The sequence below is a fragment of the Drosophila suzukii genome, unplaced genomic scaffold (genome assembly GCF_043229965.1).
Source record: "Drosophila suzukii unplaced genomic scaffold, CBGP_Dsuzu_IsoJpt1.0 scf_17, whole genome shotgun sequence".
Taxonomy (NCBI): domain Eukaryota; kingdom Metazoa; phylum Arthropoda; class Insecta; order Diptera; family Drosophilidae; genus Drosophila; species Drosophila suzukii.
In genome coordinates, this window is record NW_027255904.1 from 59,568 (window position 1) to 78,106 (window position 18,539).

The following is an 18,539-nucleotide window of genomic DNA, read 5'->3' on the forward strand; positions in this document are numbered from 1 at the left end:
CCTGTGACGCTGGAAGACGAAGCGTATCCTGTGAAGCTGGATTAAGCTGAAGTTCCTGTGACGCTGGAAGACGAAGCTTATCCTGTGAAGCGGGATTAAGCTGAAGTTCCTGTGACGCTGGAAGAAGAAGCGTATCCTGTGAAGCTGGATTAAGCTGAAGTTCCTGTGACGCTGGAAGAAGAAGCGTATCCTGTGAAGCTGGATTAAGCTGAAGTTCCTGTGACGCTGGAAGAAGAAGCGAGTCCTGTGAAGCTGGATTAAGCTGAAGTTCCTGTGACGCTGGAAGAAGAAGCGTATCCTGTGAAGCTGGATTAAGCTGAAGTTCCTGTGACGCTGGAAGAAGAAGCGTATCCTGTGAAGCTGGATTAAGCTGAAGTTCCTGTGACGCTGGAAGAAGAAGCGAATCCTGTGAAGCTGGATTAAGCTGAAGTTCCTGTGACGCTGGAAGAAGAAGCGTATCCTGTGAAGCTGGATTAAGCTGAAGTTTCTATGACGCTGGAAGAAGAAGCGTATCCTGTGAAGCTGGATTAAGCTGAAGTTCCTGTGACGCTGGAAGAAGAAGCGAATCCTGTGAAGCTGGATTAAGCTGAAGTTCCTGTGACGCTGGAAGAAGAAGCGAATCCTGTGAAGCTGGATGAAGCTGAAGTTCCTGTGACGCTGGAAGAAGAAGCGAGTCCTGTGAAGCTGGATGAAGCTGAAGTTCCTGTGACGCTGGAAGAAGAAGCGAATCCTGTGAAGCTGGATTAAGCTGAAGTTCCTGTGACGCTGGAAGACGAAGCGTATCCTGTGAAGCTGGATTCAGCTGAAGTTCCTGTGACGCTGGAAGAAGAAGCTTATCCTATGAAGCTGGATAAAGCTGTGAGTCCTTTAGTGGGAAGGGGGTTGCTTGAGTGTGATCCTTTGTTGTTAAAGGATCACGTCGGGGTCACCAATGTTTGTGCCTAACCGAAGTAGACACTTCCGGGTCACACCGCGGGACAAGGGGGTAATGAGCACTTGTCGCTGGCACGGGGACGCTTTGATGGCAGGACGATCGCCTCGCGGTAATGGTAACGATGGCTACTGTGATGCCGGACCACAGGCGATGCTGGAGCTGCGCTGAGGGTGAGCTAACGTGGTTAGCTACTAGTTGAGATAGTGTATTACGAGTCCTATTCCCAGATGTAGGAAGTAGAACCGCGGAGTTAAGAGGTGTGTTGATAACTGATTTATTCTTCATTTGATACCTGCTTATATACTACTTGGAACACGGAAGCTTAGTGTAATGATTAGTGAAATAAGCTATATTCTAAAGTTGGTCAGGGAATTATGATTATGGTGCAGTTGGCTCAGCTAAAACTGCAACATGTGCTGACTGCATTGGCGCGTCAGTGTGCCGTTGAGTCTGTAAGACGGTGAGTCGTTGAGATGGTGAGTTAGTGAGACATATAATATGCTGATCAGCAATTCTCATATGCAGTGGGTGCTACTGAACGCCTGGTACTGACACTGAGTTAGTCTACCGTGAGTGCTACTGAGCGCCTGGTACTGTTCCCAACTTGGCTACTGCTTGAATTGTTGGGTGTGGTCATGTTGAGTACCTTTGGGTAAGAACAGATACAGTAAGTGCAATTTTCGATTCGCTTATGTCCCTAGGAAACGAAAAAGATATTGTCAATGCGGTGATTATACATATAGTTCTTTCAAAGGTAGATCCGTACACCAAATCCCAGTATGAGGAACAGCTTAATTATGATGAACTGCCTAAATGGTCTGATTGCGTAAAGGTTTTAGATCGACGATATCAACATGTGTCAGCCGAGGAAGCGTAGGAAGCATCAAGGTAGAAGCTGGCAGGACCAGCAAGGGCAAGGTACTAATACTTCTCAGGCTTCTACCCATTCGGTTCAGGTTCTTCAAGACACTTCGGAAATTAACCAAGTAATTCTAGCAACAACCGTTCTTAATGTTCGCGATCGATTTGGTCAGCTCCATCGAGCCAGGGCTCTATTAGATTCAGGGTCGCAAGTTAACTTCATGACAGAAAGCCTTGCTCAGCTTTTAAGATTGTCAAGAACAAATAAATGTCTTACTATCACGTCAATGGGAGAATCAAATTCCATTGCCAGAAGCGAAGTCACAACTACGTTATATTCGCGGCTCAATGGACACATTTTTACGTCTGAATTTTGGGTACTGGGAACCATAACTAGCAATCAGCCAGATAATATGCTTCCTGCAAGGCAATGGAAAATTGCGGCCGGTGTAGACTTAGATGATCCAGAGTTCCACAAGCCGCAAAAAATTTAAATTTTTTGCTCGAAGCAGACTCCTTCTTTGATTTGTTGTGCAGTGGTAAAATCAAACTCACCAATGGTGGTCCATTGCTACAAAAAGTACTATTGGGATGGGTTGTTTCTGGACGTTTTTATTTCGTTCGTTTTTTGTCCGTTTGCTTTTTAAATCTGATCCTCTCGTGTTTGGATCCTCGTTCGATGTCGCTAAACGTAGATTTTTATCATTAGAGCGTACAAGCCTAAAAGACAACTCACTTCGAGAAATGTACAACGCTTTTATGAAAGAATATTTGGAGCTGGGTCTTATGTCACCAACATGCAATAAGATTCTACCAGGACCGCACTACTTCACACCACATCAATGCGTTCTGAGCCCTGATAGTACCTCAACCAAACTTCGAGTCGTATTTGATGCGTCTGCAAAGACAACTTCAGCGCAGTCATTAATTGACATTTTAATGGTGGGGCCCACTATTCAGAGGGAACTGTTATTATCACTTGTTAGATTTCGTTTAAATCGATTCGCTTTAACAGCAGATATATCGAAAATGTATTGGCAAAGAAGTCTCGCAGAAGAAGATCGTAACTCTCAACTGATAGTATGGCGCGAGAATCCATCTGATGAGCTACAAATATGTCGTCTTATAACAGTCACCTACGGAACGTCTTCAGCTCCAGTTTTAGCCATCCGTAGCTTACAAGAACTTGGAGTTCGTAACAGGGATAAGCATGAAATTGGTTCATACATAATTTGCAATGACTTTTATGTGGATGACATGCTTACTGGAGCCGATGATATTGACACCTTGAACGTGATGTGTAATCAAGTGTCCGAAATTCTCAATAGTGGCGGTTTCCAGCTGTCTAAATGGTTTTCAAACCATCCACAACTAGAAAAAGGGAACAACACTGAAAAATCCCTAAATTTCAATGATACCGTTCGACCAAGGCCTTGGGTATGCGGTGGATGCCACACAGAAATCGAGAGTGGCTCCACTAAAAACGAAAACCATACCAAGGCTTAAATTATGCGTTGCCACACTTTTGCCACAATTTTGGTCCTACGTCAAAAAAGTTCTTGACAAATGTGAAATCGAGAGTGTTTATTTCTGGACTGACTCAGAAATAACATTACATTGGATAAAGTCTCAACCTTCGTCACTTGCAGTTTTTGTTTCAAACAGGGTAGCCACAATTCAAGAGCTATAAGAAAATATATCCTGGCGACATGTCCCTTCGCAGTTTAATCCGTGGCTGCGATGTAAGTAAATTGACTGAGTTCATCTGGTTCGAAGGTCCGCAATTTCTGTATGAAAATGAGTCATAATGACCAGAAAACTCTCATTTTTCTATACTTTCCGGATTAAAAAACTCAGAGTTAAAAAGAGCTGCCAAAGTGTGTAGAGCCGTCGAGCTATCAACTCCGTTTGAATTTATTACTCGTATCTCATCGTTTCCCAAACTCATTAGAATTATTGGATACGTTCACAGATTTTTAAACCTAGCTAAATCACGAGAAAGATCAGTAAGTCTGACTGCAACAATTATCATTTTGATGGAAATCATACAAAAAAATGTCTTTGTAGAATAGTACAAGAAAATTAAAAAAAGATCTGTCTAACAACCAAGTTTGGAGATGATGACGCCCTTCATACGAAAGTTTTCTGAAGCTGGTAGAAGATTTTCGCTAATTCGGGTGGGAGGTAGACTTTTGCATGCATCTATTTCAGAAAATGATAAATTTCCGATATTACTCCCTCGTAAAAACCAAATTGTTGATTTGTATCTCCGAAAATTGCATTTAAGAAGTTGTCACGCAACCGCAAAAACGATGATCGGTCTTCTTCGGCAAGAAATCTGGTTAATAAATGTTCGCAGAGAATGCACTCGGGTGGTTCGAAAATGCATCCATTGTTTTAGATATAAGCCTGTTCTGATGAACCAAATTATGGGAAATCTGCCTGCGGATAGGCTCGAATCCGTAAGGCCATTTCATATTTGTTTGGTCCTATCAATGTCTCGTTGCGTACTCGAGGACGGCCCCCATTAAGATGTACATTGCTGTATTTGTTTGTTTTGCTTCCAAGGCTGTTCACCTGGAACTCGTTACAAATTTGTCGACTGACTCTTTTCTTTTGGCCTTTAAAAGCTTCATCGCAAGACGTGGCGTACCGCATCGAGTACATTCTGACAACGCGACGAACTTCGTGTGAGCCAGGAACGAGCTGAGAAGTCTTCAGAGCGCCTTCGAGGATCAGCAGTCGCAGTTTCAACTGTTCGTCGTGGAGAAGGGCATCGAGTGGAGGTTCATCCCACCACGAGCACCGCACTTTGGCGGTTTGTAGGAAGCGGCCGTGAAGTCAGCGAAGAAAATTCTCGTGCGTCAAGTCGCAGACGCGTCCCCAACCGAAGCCGAGGTCAGGGCTTATCTGGCGGACACCGAGGCCGTGCTCAATTCTCGGCCTCTAACTCCAACCAGCACCGATTCCAACGAGGGGGAGGCGCTCACTCCAGGTCACCTGCTAATCGGGCAGGCCTTTCGTTCGCTGCCGCAAGGATTAGAGCCAGAGGAACCGACCAGAGGTTTGAGATACTCAAAGAGGTGGCACCTGCTATCCACGCTCAGACAGCGGTTCTGGCAGGCGTGGTCCACGGAATACGTCCACAGCCTTCAGCGCAAAACCAAGTGGCAAACTACATCGCCCTATCTGGAGGTCGGAGCCTTGGTAATCATCCACGAGGACAACACTCCACCCCAGCGTTGGATTACCGGCAGGGTCATCAGCGTGGTGGCAGGGGCCGATGGCAAAATTCGAGTGGCCGAAATCAAAACCGCAACAGGCGTATTTAAGCGTCCTATTCAGAAGCTGGCTGTACTCCCAATACTTTGAAGGCAGGTCCTTCAAGGTGGCCGAATGAAGTTAAATTATGTTAAGATACAAATAAGTAACAGCTTAAGAGAGCCCAACAGCGTTATGTTCACAGGTCCAGAACTATTATGTTAGATCTATGCTAAAATCGGATTCAGCGGGCCTGCAAAGGCTCTCATAAAACTGCGTTGCTGGACACAATAAACTAGTTGAATTTTTAATATCGAATCGGCCCGTCTTGCGTTCTCTCTTCCCCCAAATTTTGCAGCAGCCAAGTCAAAGTCTTTTCACTTTTCGGTGTTCTCAATTATAAATAATTTAATTTTCGTTTCGATTTTCTCCAAGGACCAAACCAAAAAGAACAGGATCTGCAAGAGGAATTTACTCTTGCGCAAACGGAGGTTGGCTAAGGAACTAATCAAGACGGCAGCGACACCAGGAAAAATCGAAAGTCAACTTCGCACTGGTGTGACGTAACGTATTAAAGGCAGCATTAATTGTCAATGCCTAAGATACCTTTTACATTAAGCTCTTCTACTCAAACCGATGAGTCAAAACGCTACTTGAAAACCACTAACCTCTTTTAAAACAAGAAAGGAAGTTAACTTCGGCAAGCCGAAGTTTGTGTACCCTTGCAGTTGTAATTACTAAATTTAACAAGGAAGAACGCTATAGTCGAGTACATCGACTATCAGATACCCGTTACTCAGCTAAAGGGACCAAAGGGAAATGGAGATATGCAAGCAGCAAAACGAGATTACAATGCGCCACCTACCGGCGGTAGACCGATTTAAGCGTGCGTTAGAGTGGGCGTGGAAAATTTTTTTTGATCTATCGATAGGTATTGACGAGACCAACACATATCAGGTAAAACTTTTTATCTAGCATGAAAATTGTGGGCGTCACAGGTTTGGGCGGCTTGTGAGCGTTAAGGTGGGCGTGGCACACTTTTTTTAAATCAATTGATAGGTTTTGATAAGAGCAATACATTTCAGTTAAAATTTTTATTCTAGCATCAAAACTGTTGGAGCCACAGTTTTGGGCGGTTTGTGGGCGTTAGAGTGGGCGTGGGACATTGCAGAAACAAACTTGCGCTGCGTAAGAAGCTCAGGGATCTGCACGCCAAGTCTCAATAACCTAGCTCTTTTAGTTTCTCAGCGTTCATCCGGACAGACAGACAAACGGACAGACGGACATGGCTAGATCGGAACGCTTCATTCTGAATGTTACATACTTTCCGACGAATCTAGTATACCCTTTTCCTCTACGAGTAACGGGTATAATTATCGAAGCCCGCACAGCCAAGTTAAGGAAATTAAAAAACAAGTAGGAACCCTTCAGGGTTCAAACGAAAAGAAATTACGACTAGTAGTTGACTATCGTCAAATCAACAAAAAAATTCGGTCTGATAAATTTCTACTCCCATGAATTGATGACATTTTGGATGAACTAGGGGTAGAGCAAAGTACTTCTCATGCTTTGATTTAATGTCGGGTTTCCATCAAATTGAACTTGAAGAAAATTAATGAAACATAACGTCGTTTTCAACGAGCAATGGCTCATATCGTTTTTACGCAATTAACTTTCGATTAAAAAATAGCCGCAAGCTCATTTCAGACAATGTTGACTATTGCATTTTCTTGACTTCAACCTTCTCAAGCATTCCTTTTTATGGATGATAAAAAAATCATTGGATGTTACGAAAAACATTTCCTTAAAAACTTAAAAGATATTTTTGAAACATGCAGGAAATACAACAATAATAAATCCACAAAAATGTTCATTTTTTATGCATCAAGTTACTTTCCTTGGTCATAAATGCACAGACAAAGGAATCTTACCGGATGACAAGAAATAAAGCGTCATAAGAAACTATCCAGTCCTACATGATGCAGATAGCGCTAGACGATTTAAAGCATTTTGCAATTACTAAAGACGTTTCATAAAAAACTTCACCGACTATTCACGGCACATAACTAAAATATGTAAAAAGAATGTTAAGTTTAATGGATCATCTTAATGCCAAAATTTATTCCAATATTTATAAGATAAGCTTATAGAACCTTTTTTATTACAACATCCTGATTTACTTACAAAAAATGTTTATAATAACGGATGCGAGTAAACAAGCATGTGGAGTATTGTTTACTCAACCCATAACGGACTCCAACTCCCGATAGCATATGCATCACGTTCATTTACAAAAGCTGAAACAATAAAAGCACTGCAGAAGGGAAACTAACAGCAATTCATTGGGCAATTACACATTTTCGAACATTTTACAGTTAAAACTAATAACAGACCACTAACAACCTACTTTCAATGGTCAATTCTAGTTCAAAACTCACATGCAAGTTATCCAGCTCATGATTCCAGCCTCTTTACCCAATTTATAAACAAACTCTTCATATACAATTCTTAGCTGAGAACGCTTTCCAGCTCGAGCGCCTATCCGCCTTACCCAAGTCGTAAACAATTTCTTATAAACAATTCTTAGCTGGGATCCCCTTACTCAGCGTTCCCACAGAATCTCAATTAGCTCCCCCACTTCAATCGAAGTTCATTATTAAGATTCAATTGCGTCGCAGTCCTCCTAACATAAACTAAGCTGGGTCCAGCTAATGTAAACACAAGCATCCGGTCAACACCCGGCGGCAAAAATGCAACGTAATCCGTTTGGCAATTGAGCAGAGAATTAGATCATCCGATTTCCCGACTCTCTTGAGTCCAACCCTTGTCCAACTCTTAACTGAGTTCCCCAATTCTCTTAAACGGCCCTTGGCCAGGCAGTCCGTTTTTCGATCGGTTGTATAAGAAGTTAATTGTGAGCCGCCAAGAATAAAAGTCGATACTAAGGAAATGTTGTGAAGTTTAAACTTAGTGAATAAAAAATAGAACTAAATTTTTTTAAATAATTCACGAGTGAAGTTATTAATTGGCGCCCAACGTGGGGCCACGCCTAATTTGTTCTAAACAAAACTTAAAATAAATAACCAACGGTTTTAAAGTGAAAAGGAACTTGCGTGGTCTAATAAAAACCCAACCGACAAAAAAGGTTTGTGTTAAAAATAAAAGGAGGAAATTAATAAATGAAATAATCCCCCTTTACTTACAACAATCTGCTAATTAGTTATCGACATAATAAACTTTCGGTTTAACAAAAAACTAAACGGTCTCAAAAAATAAAACCAAACAATTTACAAAGCTAAACGAAAAATTTAAAAACTGTGAAAGTGAAAGCTGATACAAAAAATTAAAAAACTGTGAAAGTGAAAGCTGATACAAAAAAACAACTAAGAAACAAAATTCAAAAACAATTACAAATTCAAATACCAAATCCAACAAGAAGGAAGAGCTGAGGGCAATCCCTCGCTAAACAGCGACGACCAGATATCAAATTGAATGAAGAGCTGAGGGCAATCCCTCGCTAAAAATTGACGACCACAAAAATAAATTGAAGGAAGAGCTGAGGGCCATCCCTCGCTAAAATCAACCAAGAAGGACGACCCCAGCAGGATTATCAAAGGAAAACAGACGATATAACACTAAATCCAGAAGAAAAGAAAACAATTAGTGAGCGTATACTGTTTATTTTTTATATTCTATTTAAGTACTATAAGCTGAAAAATTTAAATAAAATCAAACAAGGTGGAAGACCTCATTAACGATTTTGAAAGAATTCTCACCATGCCCCTACCACAACCTGCAATGGCTTCTAGCAGCCAAGCTAATAACCAAGTGAGCGATTTAATTGCACATATTGTGAGTTTAAAAGCACAACTAAATCAAAATATAAAAAAGGTTGAAGATTTTCAAGTTGAAGTCATTGACCCAAATATTAAATGTAAAACTTCCTTTGAAATTATCAAATCAGTCAGGGAATTTAAAGGAGAAGAAGACAAATATGTGAGTTGGAGGGAATCAGCAGAAATAGCCATGGGACAATATGCTAGAGGTAGCGAAAGGTTCTTTTCTGCATTATCAATCTTGAGGAACAAAATAACTGGCACAGCAAACGATGCCCTAACACACAATGGAACGGTACTAAATTTTGACGCCATAATGGCAAGGTTGGACTTTGTTTTTAGCGACAAACGTCCAATCCATATAATTGAGCAAGACTTAGGAGTACTAAGTCAAGGGAAACTGTCCATAATGGAATATTATGGGTTAGTTAACAAAAAACTAACTCTTCTAATAAATAAAACCATTATGACTTACGGCAGAAATAAGCCTTTAACTGCTGAAATGAACGAAAAACACAAAAAGACAGCTCTAAGAGTATTCATAACTGGCCTCAACGGCCATATCTCAGACGTCATATTTTCTATGAATCCGCCAGACTTACCAAACGCTGTGGTAATAGTACAAGAACTAGAAATCAAAAATTTGAGGGCCCAATTCGCTAACAATTTCACATCATCACAGCGCAGGAGTTATGAGTCAAATTTATTCGGGGACCAAAACTCAAATAATAGACCCAAGCAAATTAACCATAATAACCATAATAGTAATCAGAGGAATACTAACAACTTGAGGTTTAATCAACCCGATAGCCAGAATAGAAACAATTATAATCAAAATAAAAATCTTAATTGGAATCAGGGCAGACAGTATAATCCACAATATAATTCCCATAATCAATGGAATTCCAATAAAGCTCAGCAAAGCAAGCCAGAACCGATGGACGTAGATGAATCCTTACAGATTCAGAATAGGCCAAAGTACAATCAGGGTTATAACAATTGTGGTAACAACAACTATAGTCAGAATAAATGGAACCAAAACAAAAAGCCAGAGACACAAACAACTCAGCAAAATAATCCTCAGAACGAAAGAGAACCAACAGGTACGGTTAACCAACCGGCAAAATAAACTATGCGATTAAATAATATCGAAGAGGACCATTTTTTAGGCCAGAATCCGGAGTAGGATTACCCTAGCTAATCCGATATGATAGCAAAATAAATAAAAAGCTTAAAATCTTAATTGACACAGGAGCAACCTCCTGCTATATCAAAACAGGAATTTATAAAAACAAAAACGAGCTTCCTATATATAAAGGAGTATCTACGGTTAATGGATATTCTATAATTAAATATTATCACATGGTTACGATCTTTGACACGCGTTACACATTTTATGAAATAGACGGGTTAAAATCAGATTTTTAATAGGTTACAACCTATTAAAAAAAATAGGAGCTGTAATAGACACAGAAAAAGGAGTAATAAAATATGGGGGAAAAGAAGAAAAATTAATTTATGATAATGACAGTTCTTTTAACCAACTTTCCTTATCTGAAGAAAAAACAATTCTTCCATTAAAGGAATTTATTATACGAAAATACTTTGAAGGCCAAAATCAGAACTGAGTCTGAAGAGGCAAATCAAAGCAAAACAAGTTTGGGATTAAAATATCCTGAACACGCCGTCGTTGAAGTATCCGACAAAAATTCTAGTTTGGGATTCAAAAATCCTGAGCGCGCCGTCGTTGAAGTATCCGACAAAAATTCTAGTTTGGGATTAAAGAGTCCTGAGCAAGCCGTCGTTGATTTATCCGACAACAATAAAATAAACAATATGAGTGAATCAATTCCAAACCAAAGAATGGATTTGGAAAATAAGATAATAAATATTATCAATAAAGAGAATTCGAAGATAAACATGCAAATCCCTTTCAGGACTGATATTCGCGGTGAAATAAACACCGAAAACGATAGAGCTATTTATAGCAAACAGTATCCCTATGCTCTATCGGCTTCAGATTTCGTAAACTCTGAAGTTAATCGCATGTTAAAAGAAAGAATTATAAGACCAAGCAAAAGCCCTTATAGTTATCCAGTTTTAGTGGTACCAAAAAAAGGATTTAATGAAGATGGTACTGCAAAACTAAGATTAGTTATAGACTATAAGAAACTAAATGAAAACACCATTCCCGACAGATATCCAATGCAAGATCCTTCAGTGATTTTGTCAAATCTTGGAAAGGCTAAATACTTTTCCACGATCGACTTGGAGTCTGGGTTTCACCAGATTCTAATGAAAGAAACAGACATTAAAAAAACCGCATTTTCTATAAATAACGGAAAATATGAATTCTTGAGAATGCCATTTGGGCTAACGAACGCTCCCAGAATCTTCCAACGTGCAATGGATGATATTTTGAGAGAACAAGTAGGTAAAACATGTCACGTATATATGGATGACATTATTATATTTTCTAAAACAATAGAACAACACTACAAGGACTTAATCGTCATAATTAATATATTGCTGAACGCAAATATAAAAATTTCAATCGGAAAATCAAAGTTCTTCAAGTTAGAAACCACATTTCTTGGCTACGTTGTTTCTCACAATGTAATCAAAACAGACCCCGAAAAAATATCTACAATTTTAAAATATCCAATTCCAAACAACATTCGAGAGCTTAGAAGCTTCCTAGGCCTTACCGGCTATTACAGAAAATTTGTACAAAACTACGCAAAAATTGCAAGTCCTCTTACAAAGTATTTGGAAGGTTAAAATGGTATCCAAAAAAATTTCCCGTAAAACTTCCATACAGTTAGATGATTCAGCTGTAAGAGCTTTTAACGAGCTCAATGGTAATTTAATTGCACAAATCGAATTGGTAGAACCTGATTATAAAAAAAAATTCACTTTAAGGACCGATGCGTCCGGTCTAGCTATTGGTGCTGTTCTTTCTCAGGAAAGAAAACCAATACCCTTTATTTCAAAAAATTAAACTAAAGCCGAACAAATATATGCAACCAATAAGAATGAACTTTTAGCAATAGTTTGGGTATTTAAAAATTTGCGAAACTATTTATACGGCGTAAACAACATAGAAATCTATACAGATCATCAACCACTGTCATTCTCGATCTCTCAAAAAAATCCAAACATCGAGATGAAAAGATGGTATCATTCATTGAAAGTTACTCTCCCAAAGTAATTTATAAGCCAGGATCTACCAATGTAGTTGCTGACGCCTTATCAAGAATTCAAATTAACAACCTAACTGACAGTAACGAGACGCTCTCAGATAAAAACACTCAGCATTCAGCAGAGAGTAGTTTTGAGAATGTTATACAAGAAACCCGAAAACCCTTAAACCAGTTTAAGCAACAATTGCTAATAGCAACGGGGAGGTGTACAATACATGAGATGGTCAATATATTCGGAAATACAAGACATTTGATACCCCGGAAAATTTGGTATCAATCTTATAGGAATATATTTCTCCTAATAGAACTATAGGTGTTCCCTGTACTTTAGAAGACTTATACAAAATTCAAAATCAACTTAAAGAAAATTTCACAAAAAAGTTTCTATATACAAAAATATTCGTCCAAGATGTAGATGACAGAGCATTAATAATCGAAGAAACTCATTGTAGAGCACACAGGGGACTGGACGAAAATTACAAGCAAATTAACAGACTATACTATTGGCCAAATTTGAACAAAAAACTCCAGGAGTACATAAAGAACTGTACAATTTGTAATAGTAACAAATATAATAGACACCCTGTACTAATTCTTATTGGACAAGCACCCATCCCAAATAAAGAAAGAGAAAATTTGCATATCGACATTTTTTACGCTCAGAATTTAATGTTCATTACTGTTATTGATTCATATTCAAAATACTTAGTTGTAAAGGAGATTCAAAATAAACTCAACATAGAAACCAAAATTGCAGAAATATTGCAACATTTTCCACTTGCCAAAACTTTAATGATGGATAACGAGCCTAGTTTTTCTTTAACACAATTTAAATCCTTTGCACAAAGATGCGGTATTAATTTATATTTCGCGGATCCTCGCCATAGTACGTCCAATGGACAAATAGAAAGGGCTCATTCAACCCTTACTTAAATTGCTCGTTGCATCAAAGATTAACTTAACTTAGTTTATTATTCTGAAGTTATAATTAGAGCAGCTCAGAAATATAACATGACTACATTCCATTACCAACCAACGACCGAACAATATATTATACAATAAAATCGAACATGATACTGTTCCACAGTTAATAAAACAGGCACAACAGAAAATGTTAAGTTCTCACAACAAAGGTAGAAAGGAAACGGACTATCTCGTAGGGGAAGTCATTTATGAGAAAAAACACGGGCAAAGGAATAAGCTTAACTCTAGATATAAAAAACAAGTAGTTAAGGAGAATTTACATAATAAGGTTATCATAAACAATAGAAATCGTACGATTCATAAAAATAACATGAAATCTTAAACACAGTTTGTCTAAAATTACAGAAAATGAATTCAATAATATTTGTATTATTGATAGTAGCGGCCACCAATTCCGAAATAATGGATTACACGAACCATGATTTTTTCCTCTACAAGGATACCTATTTCATATAACTAATTTAAGTTTATATAAAGACATAATCAAACTCGAACCAGCACACATAAACAAAAATAATAATTTACAGTGGGAAATTTCCTATGATTTAGATATTATTAAAATGCTCCTCTCACAAATTTTACCAAGTATGGCAAAAAGAGGAATTAATGAATTAGGCACCCTTTGGAAATGGATAGCAGGGAGGCCCGATCACGATGATTTGATAACGGTGCAAATAAAATTGATGATTTAATCCAAAATAATAACAATCAATTTGTTATTAACTCTAAATTATTTAAAGAAATAAAAACCCTATCTGAGAATCTTCAAACAGTTATTTCAAATCAAGAATTTCCATTCAGAAAACACCGTCTTAGCTTGCTCACTTACGATTTGATGAATTTAATGGATACAATTACATTAGCAAAAATAGATGTTTTCAACACTAAAATTTTGAACGCTGAAGAAATCCAAGAAATATATAAACACGAACAGAAACCTGTAGTAATTACTGACATATTAGATATATCAAAATTTAAAATCGCCATACACCAAGAATTTATTGTAATATATATAAAATACCCTATCATAACAAACCGTTGCGAAGTGTATAAAGCAAGATCCATCTCACACAATGATGGAAAACTATTAATTGATAATCATGTCGCCAAATGTAACAATAGGTACTATGTAATTTCTAATTTATGGCACTTTAAGTACTTGTTTTACTAGGCTACAAAATGGAGAAAAATCCCTTTGTAATAAAATCAGGGAATATAATAAAAAAAATTGATGTAATCCAAGAAGGAGCCATTTTTACAAATGGTTATAAAACTGTTAATGATACTCATTTAAATGGGTCATTTTTAATTACTTTTAATAGTACTACTACAATAAATAATATACCCTACTCTAATCTGGACCATAAGTTAGATAAATCAAGAAAATATAAAGAAATTTATTTGAGGTTTTTTTTCTGCTCAAATTTTGTGGCCATGTATCACATGTTTTTGCCAAAGAAATCAGATTCACCTTTGCATTACGTCGAGAAAAAATTATATGTTTAGTCATTTCTGATTTCATTATTTAACTTATTTAAACCCAAACTCATCGCATAAGAGCCCGCATGAATATTAATTTTTTATATCAACAATATTTATACCCGTTACTCGTAGAGTAAGAGGAAGCATTTTCGACCCCATAAAGTATATATATTCTTGATTAGGATCACCAGCCGAGTCGATCTAGCCATGTCCGTCTGTCTGTCCGTCCAGATGGACGCTGAGATCTCGGAAACTATAAGACCTAGGGTATTGAGATTTGGCATGCTGATTCCTGAGCTTCTTACGCAGCGCAAGTTTGTTTCAGCAGCGTGCCACGCCCACTCAAACGCCCACAAACTACCCAAAACTGTGGCTCCTACAGTTTTGATGCTAGAAAAATAATTTTAACTGAAATGTATTGTCCCCATCAATACCTATCGATTGACCCAACAAAGTATGCCACGCCCACTTTAACGCGCACAAGCTTCAAAAAATCGTAAATATGAACGCGTATATCTCAGAAACTATAGAAGAAAGAGATTTAGATTCCGTAGCCTTGTACGCAGTGAAAGTTTGTTTCGCGAAGATGCCACGCCGACTTTATCGCCCACAAGCCGCCCAAATCTGTGGTGCCAACAATTTTTATGCTAGATAAAAAATTTTAACTGAAATATATTACTCTTGTCAATACTTATCGATTGATCCAAAAAAAAAATTTGCCACGCCCACTCTAACGCCCACAAACCGCCTAGGCCTGTGGCGCCCACAATTTTCATGCTAGAAAAAAATGATTACTGAAATGTATTAGTCTTGTCTATAGTGTTCTCCCTTGTTTTCTGTGTATTTCAGCAGTTCGATTTATGTTTGAGTTCGAATCTTGAGTAATTTTGCACAGAGAGTTGGACAGCTGATTGATCAGCGGAGGTCATCGACCTCGCAAACGAAAGGAGATAGGAAATTTTGGTTTATGTAACTTGTTGTGATTTCACATCGTTTTATGCAACTTTATTCGCTTTATCTAGCTGGTTGCAAACTTTGAGCTTAGTTTTAACACTAGAACATTTTCTTATATATTAGCTTATAGATTTAGTTTTAGACTAGGATTTTTTTTATATTCAATATGGCTGATGCCGAAGGAGCGGACACCCGCCAGTGTTCACTGTGCGAGTGCTATTTAGAATCCGCCAAAACATATAAAACTAAATGTAAGCATGAGTTTCATCAATCTTGTATCGCAAATTATTTCATGACCAACACTACGTGTCCTACTTGCCAAGCCGTATGTTTTGAGAAACCAGCAACTCCTTCTCAGAATACCAGACAGCAGAAGAGCCAGGTGCTAACTGCGAGTGGCAATACGCCAATGGGATCTCGAGGTTCAGCAGGGTTGGGAGCTTCTCAAACAGAATTGATTGAGAATACAGTCAAAAGCGCTGTACAAGGAATGGAGAATGAATTACTAACTATGTTGTCAGATAAAATGGCCCAGCTAATAGATACAAACAAAGGAACTCCTAGGAGCTTCACATCCGATCTAAGCCGGAGGCCGGATAAGATAGGCCATATTTTTAATAGCTGGAAATTGCGTTTTAGTGGTACTTCTGATGCTATTAGCGTTGATAACTTTAATTATCGGGTTTAGGCTCTCACAGAACAGACTCTGGAGGGGAACTACTCGATCCTTAGTAGCAATGCAAATCTCTTGTTTGAAGGAATGGCTAGGGAATTTTATTAGAAATGCCATAAGCGAACAAGCAATCTTCAATGGGAATTCCTTTGTAATGCTATGAAAAGAAAAATTTCGTGACGCTCGGACGGACATGGACATACGGGAGGCCATTTGCGGCAAGAAACAGCGAGAAAAAGAGGGCTTTGACTTATTTTACGATGATGTGGTTGAAATGATGGACAGTTTGGAAATGCCGTTGTCGGAAAAGGAGGTAGTCGAAATTTTAAAGCAGAATTTAAGGCCGGAAGTTAGGCATTCGATTTTAAATCTGCAGGTACGATCTGTGGAAAAATGGCGAGAAATTTGTCGTCGTAGGGAAGACTTTTTGGAAGATGTGCGAATGAATCAGGCTACCAAAGGGTTGTTCCATTTAGGAAACAAGTCTCTGAATTGGTCGAGGAGGTCAAGTGGGAAGATGCCGAGGAATTTTCCGATGCCGATCTCAGTTGGGAAGTCGGGGCAGTGGCGCTTATTTGCTTTAACTGCCATAAAGAAGGACACCGATAACAAGATTGTAAGTCTAAGAGAAAAGTTTTCTGTCTGTCTGAGTCCAATAAAGATCACAAACTTTCAATATGTTGGTCTTCTATAGTTAGTGATAATGTTAGTTTAAATAGTCCGAAGTTACCTAGAAAAATGTCAAGAAATACTAAAAGATTAAGATAGTTTTGGAATTCGATTAAAACCATTAGTTGTATACCTTTTAAAAACAATGATAGTCGTCCGTACGCCGAAGTCAAGTTATTGAATAGGGTAGTAACAGGATTGTTGGATACCGGATCAGCTATAAATGTCATCGGCGGTAAATTAGCTGTGCAATTAGACGCAGCAGGGTCAATTTCAAAAGTGTCTCAATGGTAGCACACATAGCCGATGGAACGAAACAGGACGTCATAGGTAAATATAAAACCGAAGTGACTTTCAAGGACGTATACCTAAGGATACATTTTTGAAATATCTTTGATTTATTACCACGATCCATGCAAGTCTCTGAAATAGTGTCAGGCAATCATATACTGTCCGATATACAACGAAATACTCTCAGTGAGGTAGTGACCAAATTTCCCACTTTTGCAGTGTCTGGGTTGGGAAAAACTACATTGATTTTTCATGAGATTGATGTCAGCGACGCTAAGCCGGTCAAACAGCGCCATTTTCCTGTATCTTCCGCTGTAGAAGAACTGCTAAATGCCGTAGTCGATAGAATGTTGGAAATGGGAGTGATAGAGGAGTTCCAGAGCGCTTGATCGTCACCAGTTGTTCTTGTTCAAAAGCCAGGAAAAGTCCTTCTGTGTTTAGATAGTCGCAAAGTGAATGCTGCGACGAAAAAGGATGCATATCCCATACCGCAAATCGATGGTATTTTGTCACGACTACCCGATACAATGTTTATCTCGAGCTTGGATCTGAAAGATGCATATTGGCAGATCCCTTTAGATCCAAAATCGCGCGATAAGACGGTTTATACCATTCCGGGAAAGCCTCTTTATCGGTACAAAGTGATGCCGTTCGGGCATATAAACGCCTCGAAAACTATGACGCGGCTAATGGACAAGGTCATACCAGCCAATCTACGCAATGAGGTTTTTGTTTATTTGGATAATCTGTTGGTGGTGTCGGATAGCTTTGAAACCCATCTAAAAGTGCTAGGCCTAGTAGCTGAGCAGGTGAAGACCGCTGGTCTAACTCTTAACGTGGAAAAAAGCCATTTTTGTATGTGATCAGTGAAATATTTAGGTCATATAGTTGGGGAAGGAGTTATACGGACTGATCCAAAAAGAATATCGACAATGTCTGAATTCCCTTCCAAAAAACTTGAAATATCTCCGAAGTTTCGTAGGAATGGTAGGCTGGTATCGCAAGTTTATCAGTAATTTTGCCTCGGTAGCAGCCCCACTAACAGACTTGCTTAAGCCCAAGAAAAAATTCCAGATGACTCCAGATGGCGAAACAGCATTTAATCAGCTAAAAACTATGCTTTGTTCTGCTCCTGTATTACGCAGCGTAGATTTCAATAAGCCCTTTTTCGTGCAGTGTGACGCCTATAAAACGGGAGTAGGTGGAGTCTTGGTACAAGAATATCTTGGTACAACGAATATTCAATCGCTTTCGTGTCAAAAAACTAAACAAGGCACAACGCAACTATTCAGTCACTGAGCAGGAATGTCTAGCTGCAATGGTATGCATAAAACGGTTCAGGCCTTACATTAAAGGACATGAATTTACGGTCATAACAGACCACGCATCTC

General features: G+C 38.7%; 1 protein-coding gene across 1 annotated transcript; it reads left to right on the plus strand.

Moving 5' to 3' along the window:
- The first annotated feature begins 1,314 nt into the window (after positions 1–1,314).
- LOC139354724 (uncharacterized) lies at positions 1,315–5,167 on the plus strand. Its single transcript, XM_070998961.1, has 3 exons — positions 1,315–1,394; positions 4,495–4,617; positions 4,756–5,167. The coding sequence occupies exons 1-3, from the start codon at positions 1,315–1,317 to the stop codon at positions 5,165–5,167; spliced, it is 615 nt and encodes a 204-aa protein (XP_070855062.1).
- The last annotated feature ends 13,372 nt before the right edge of the window (positions 5,168–18,539 follow it).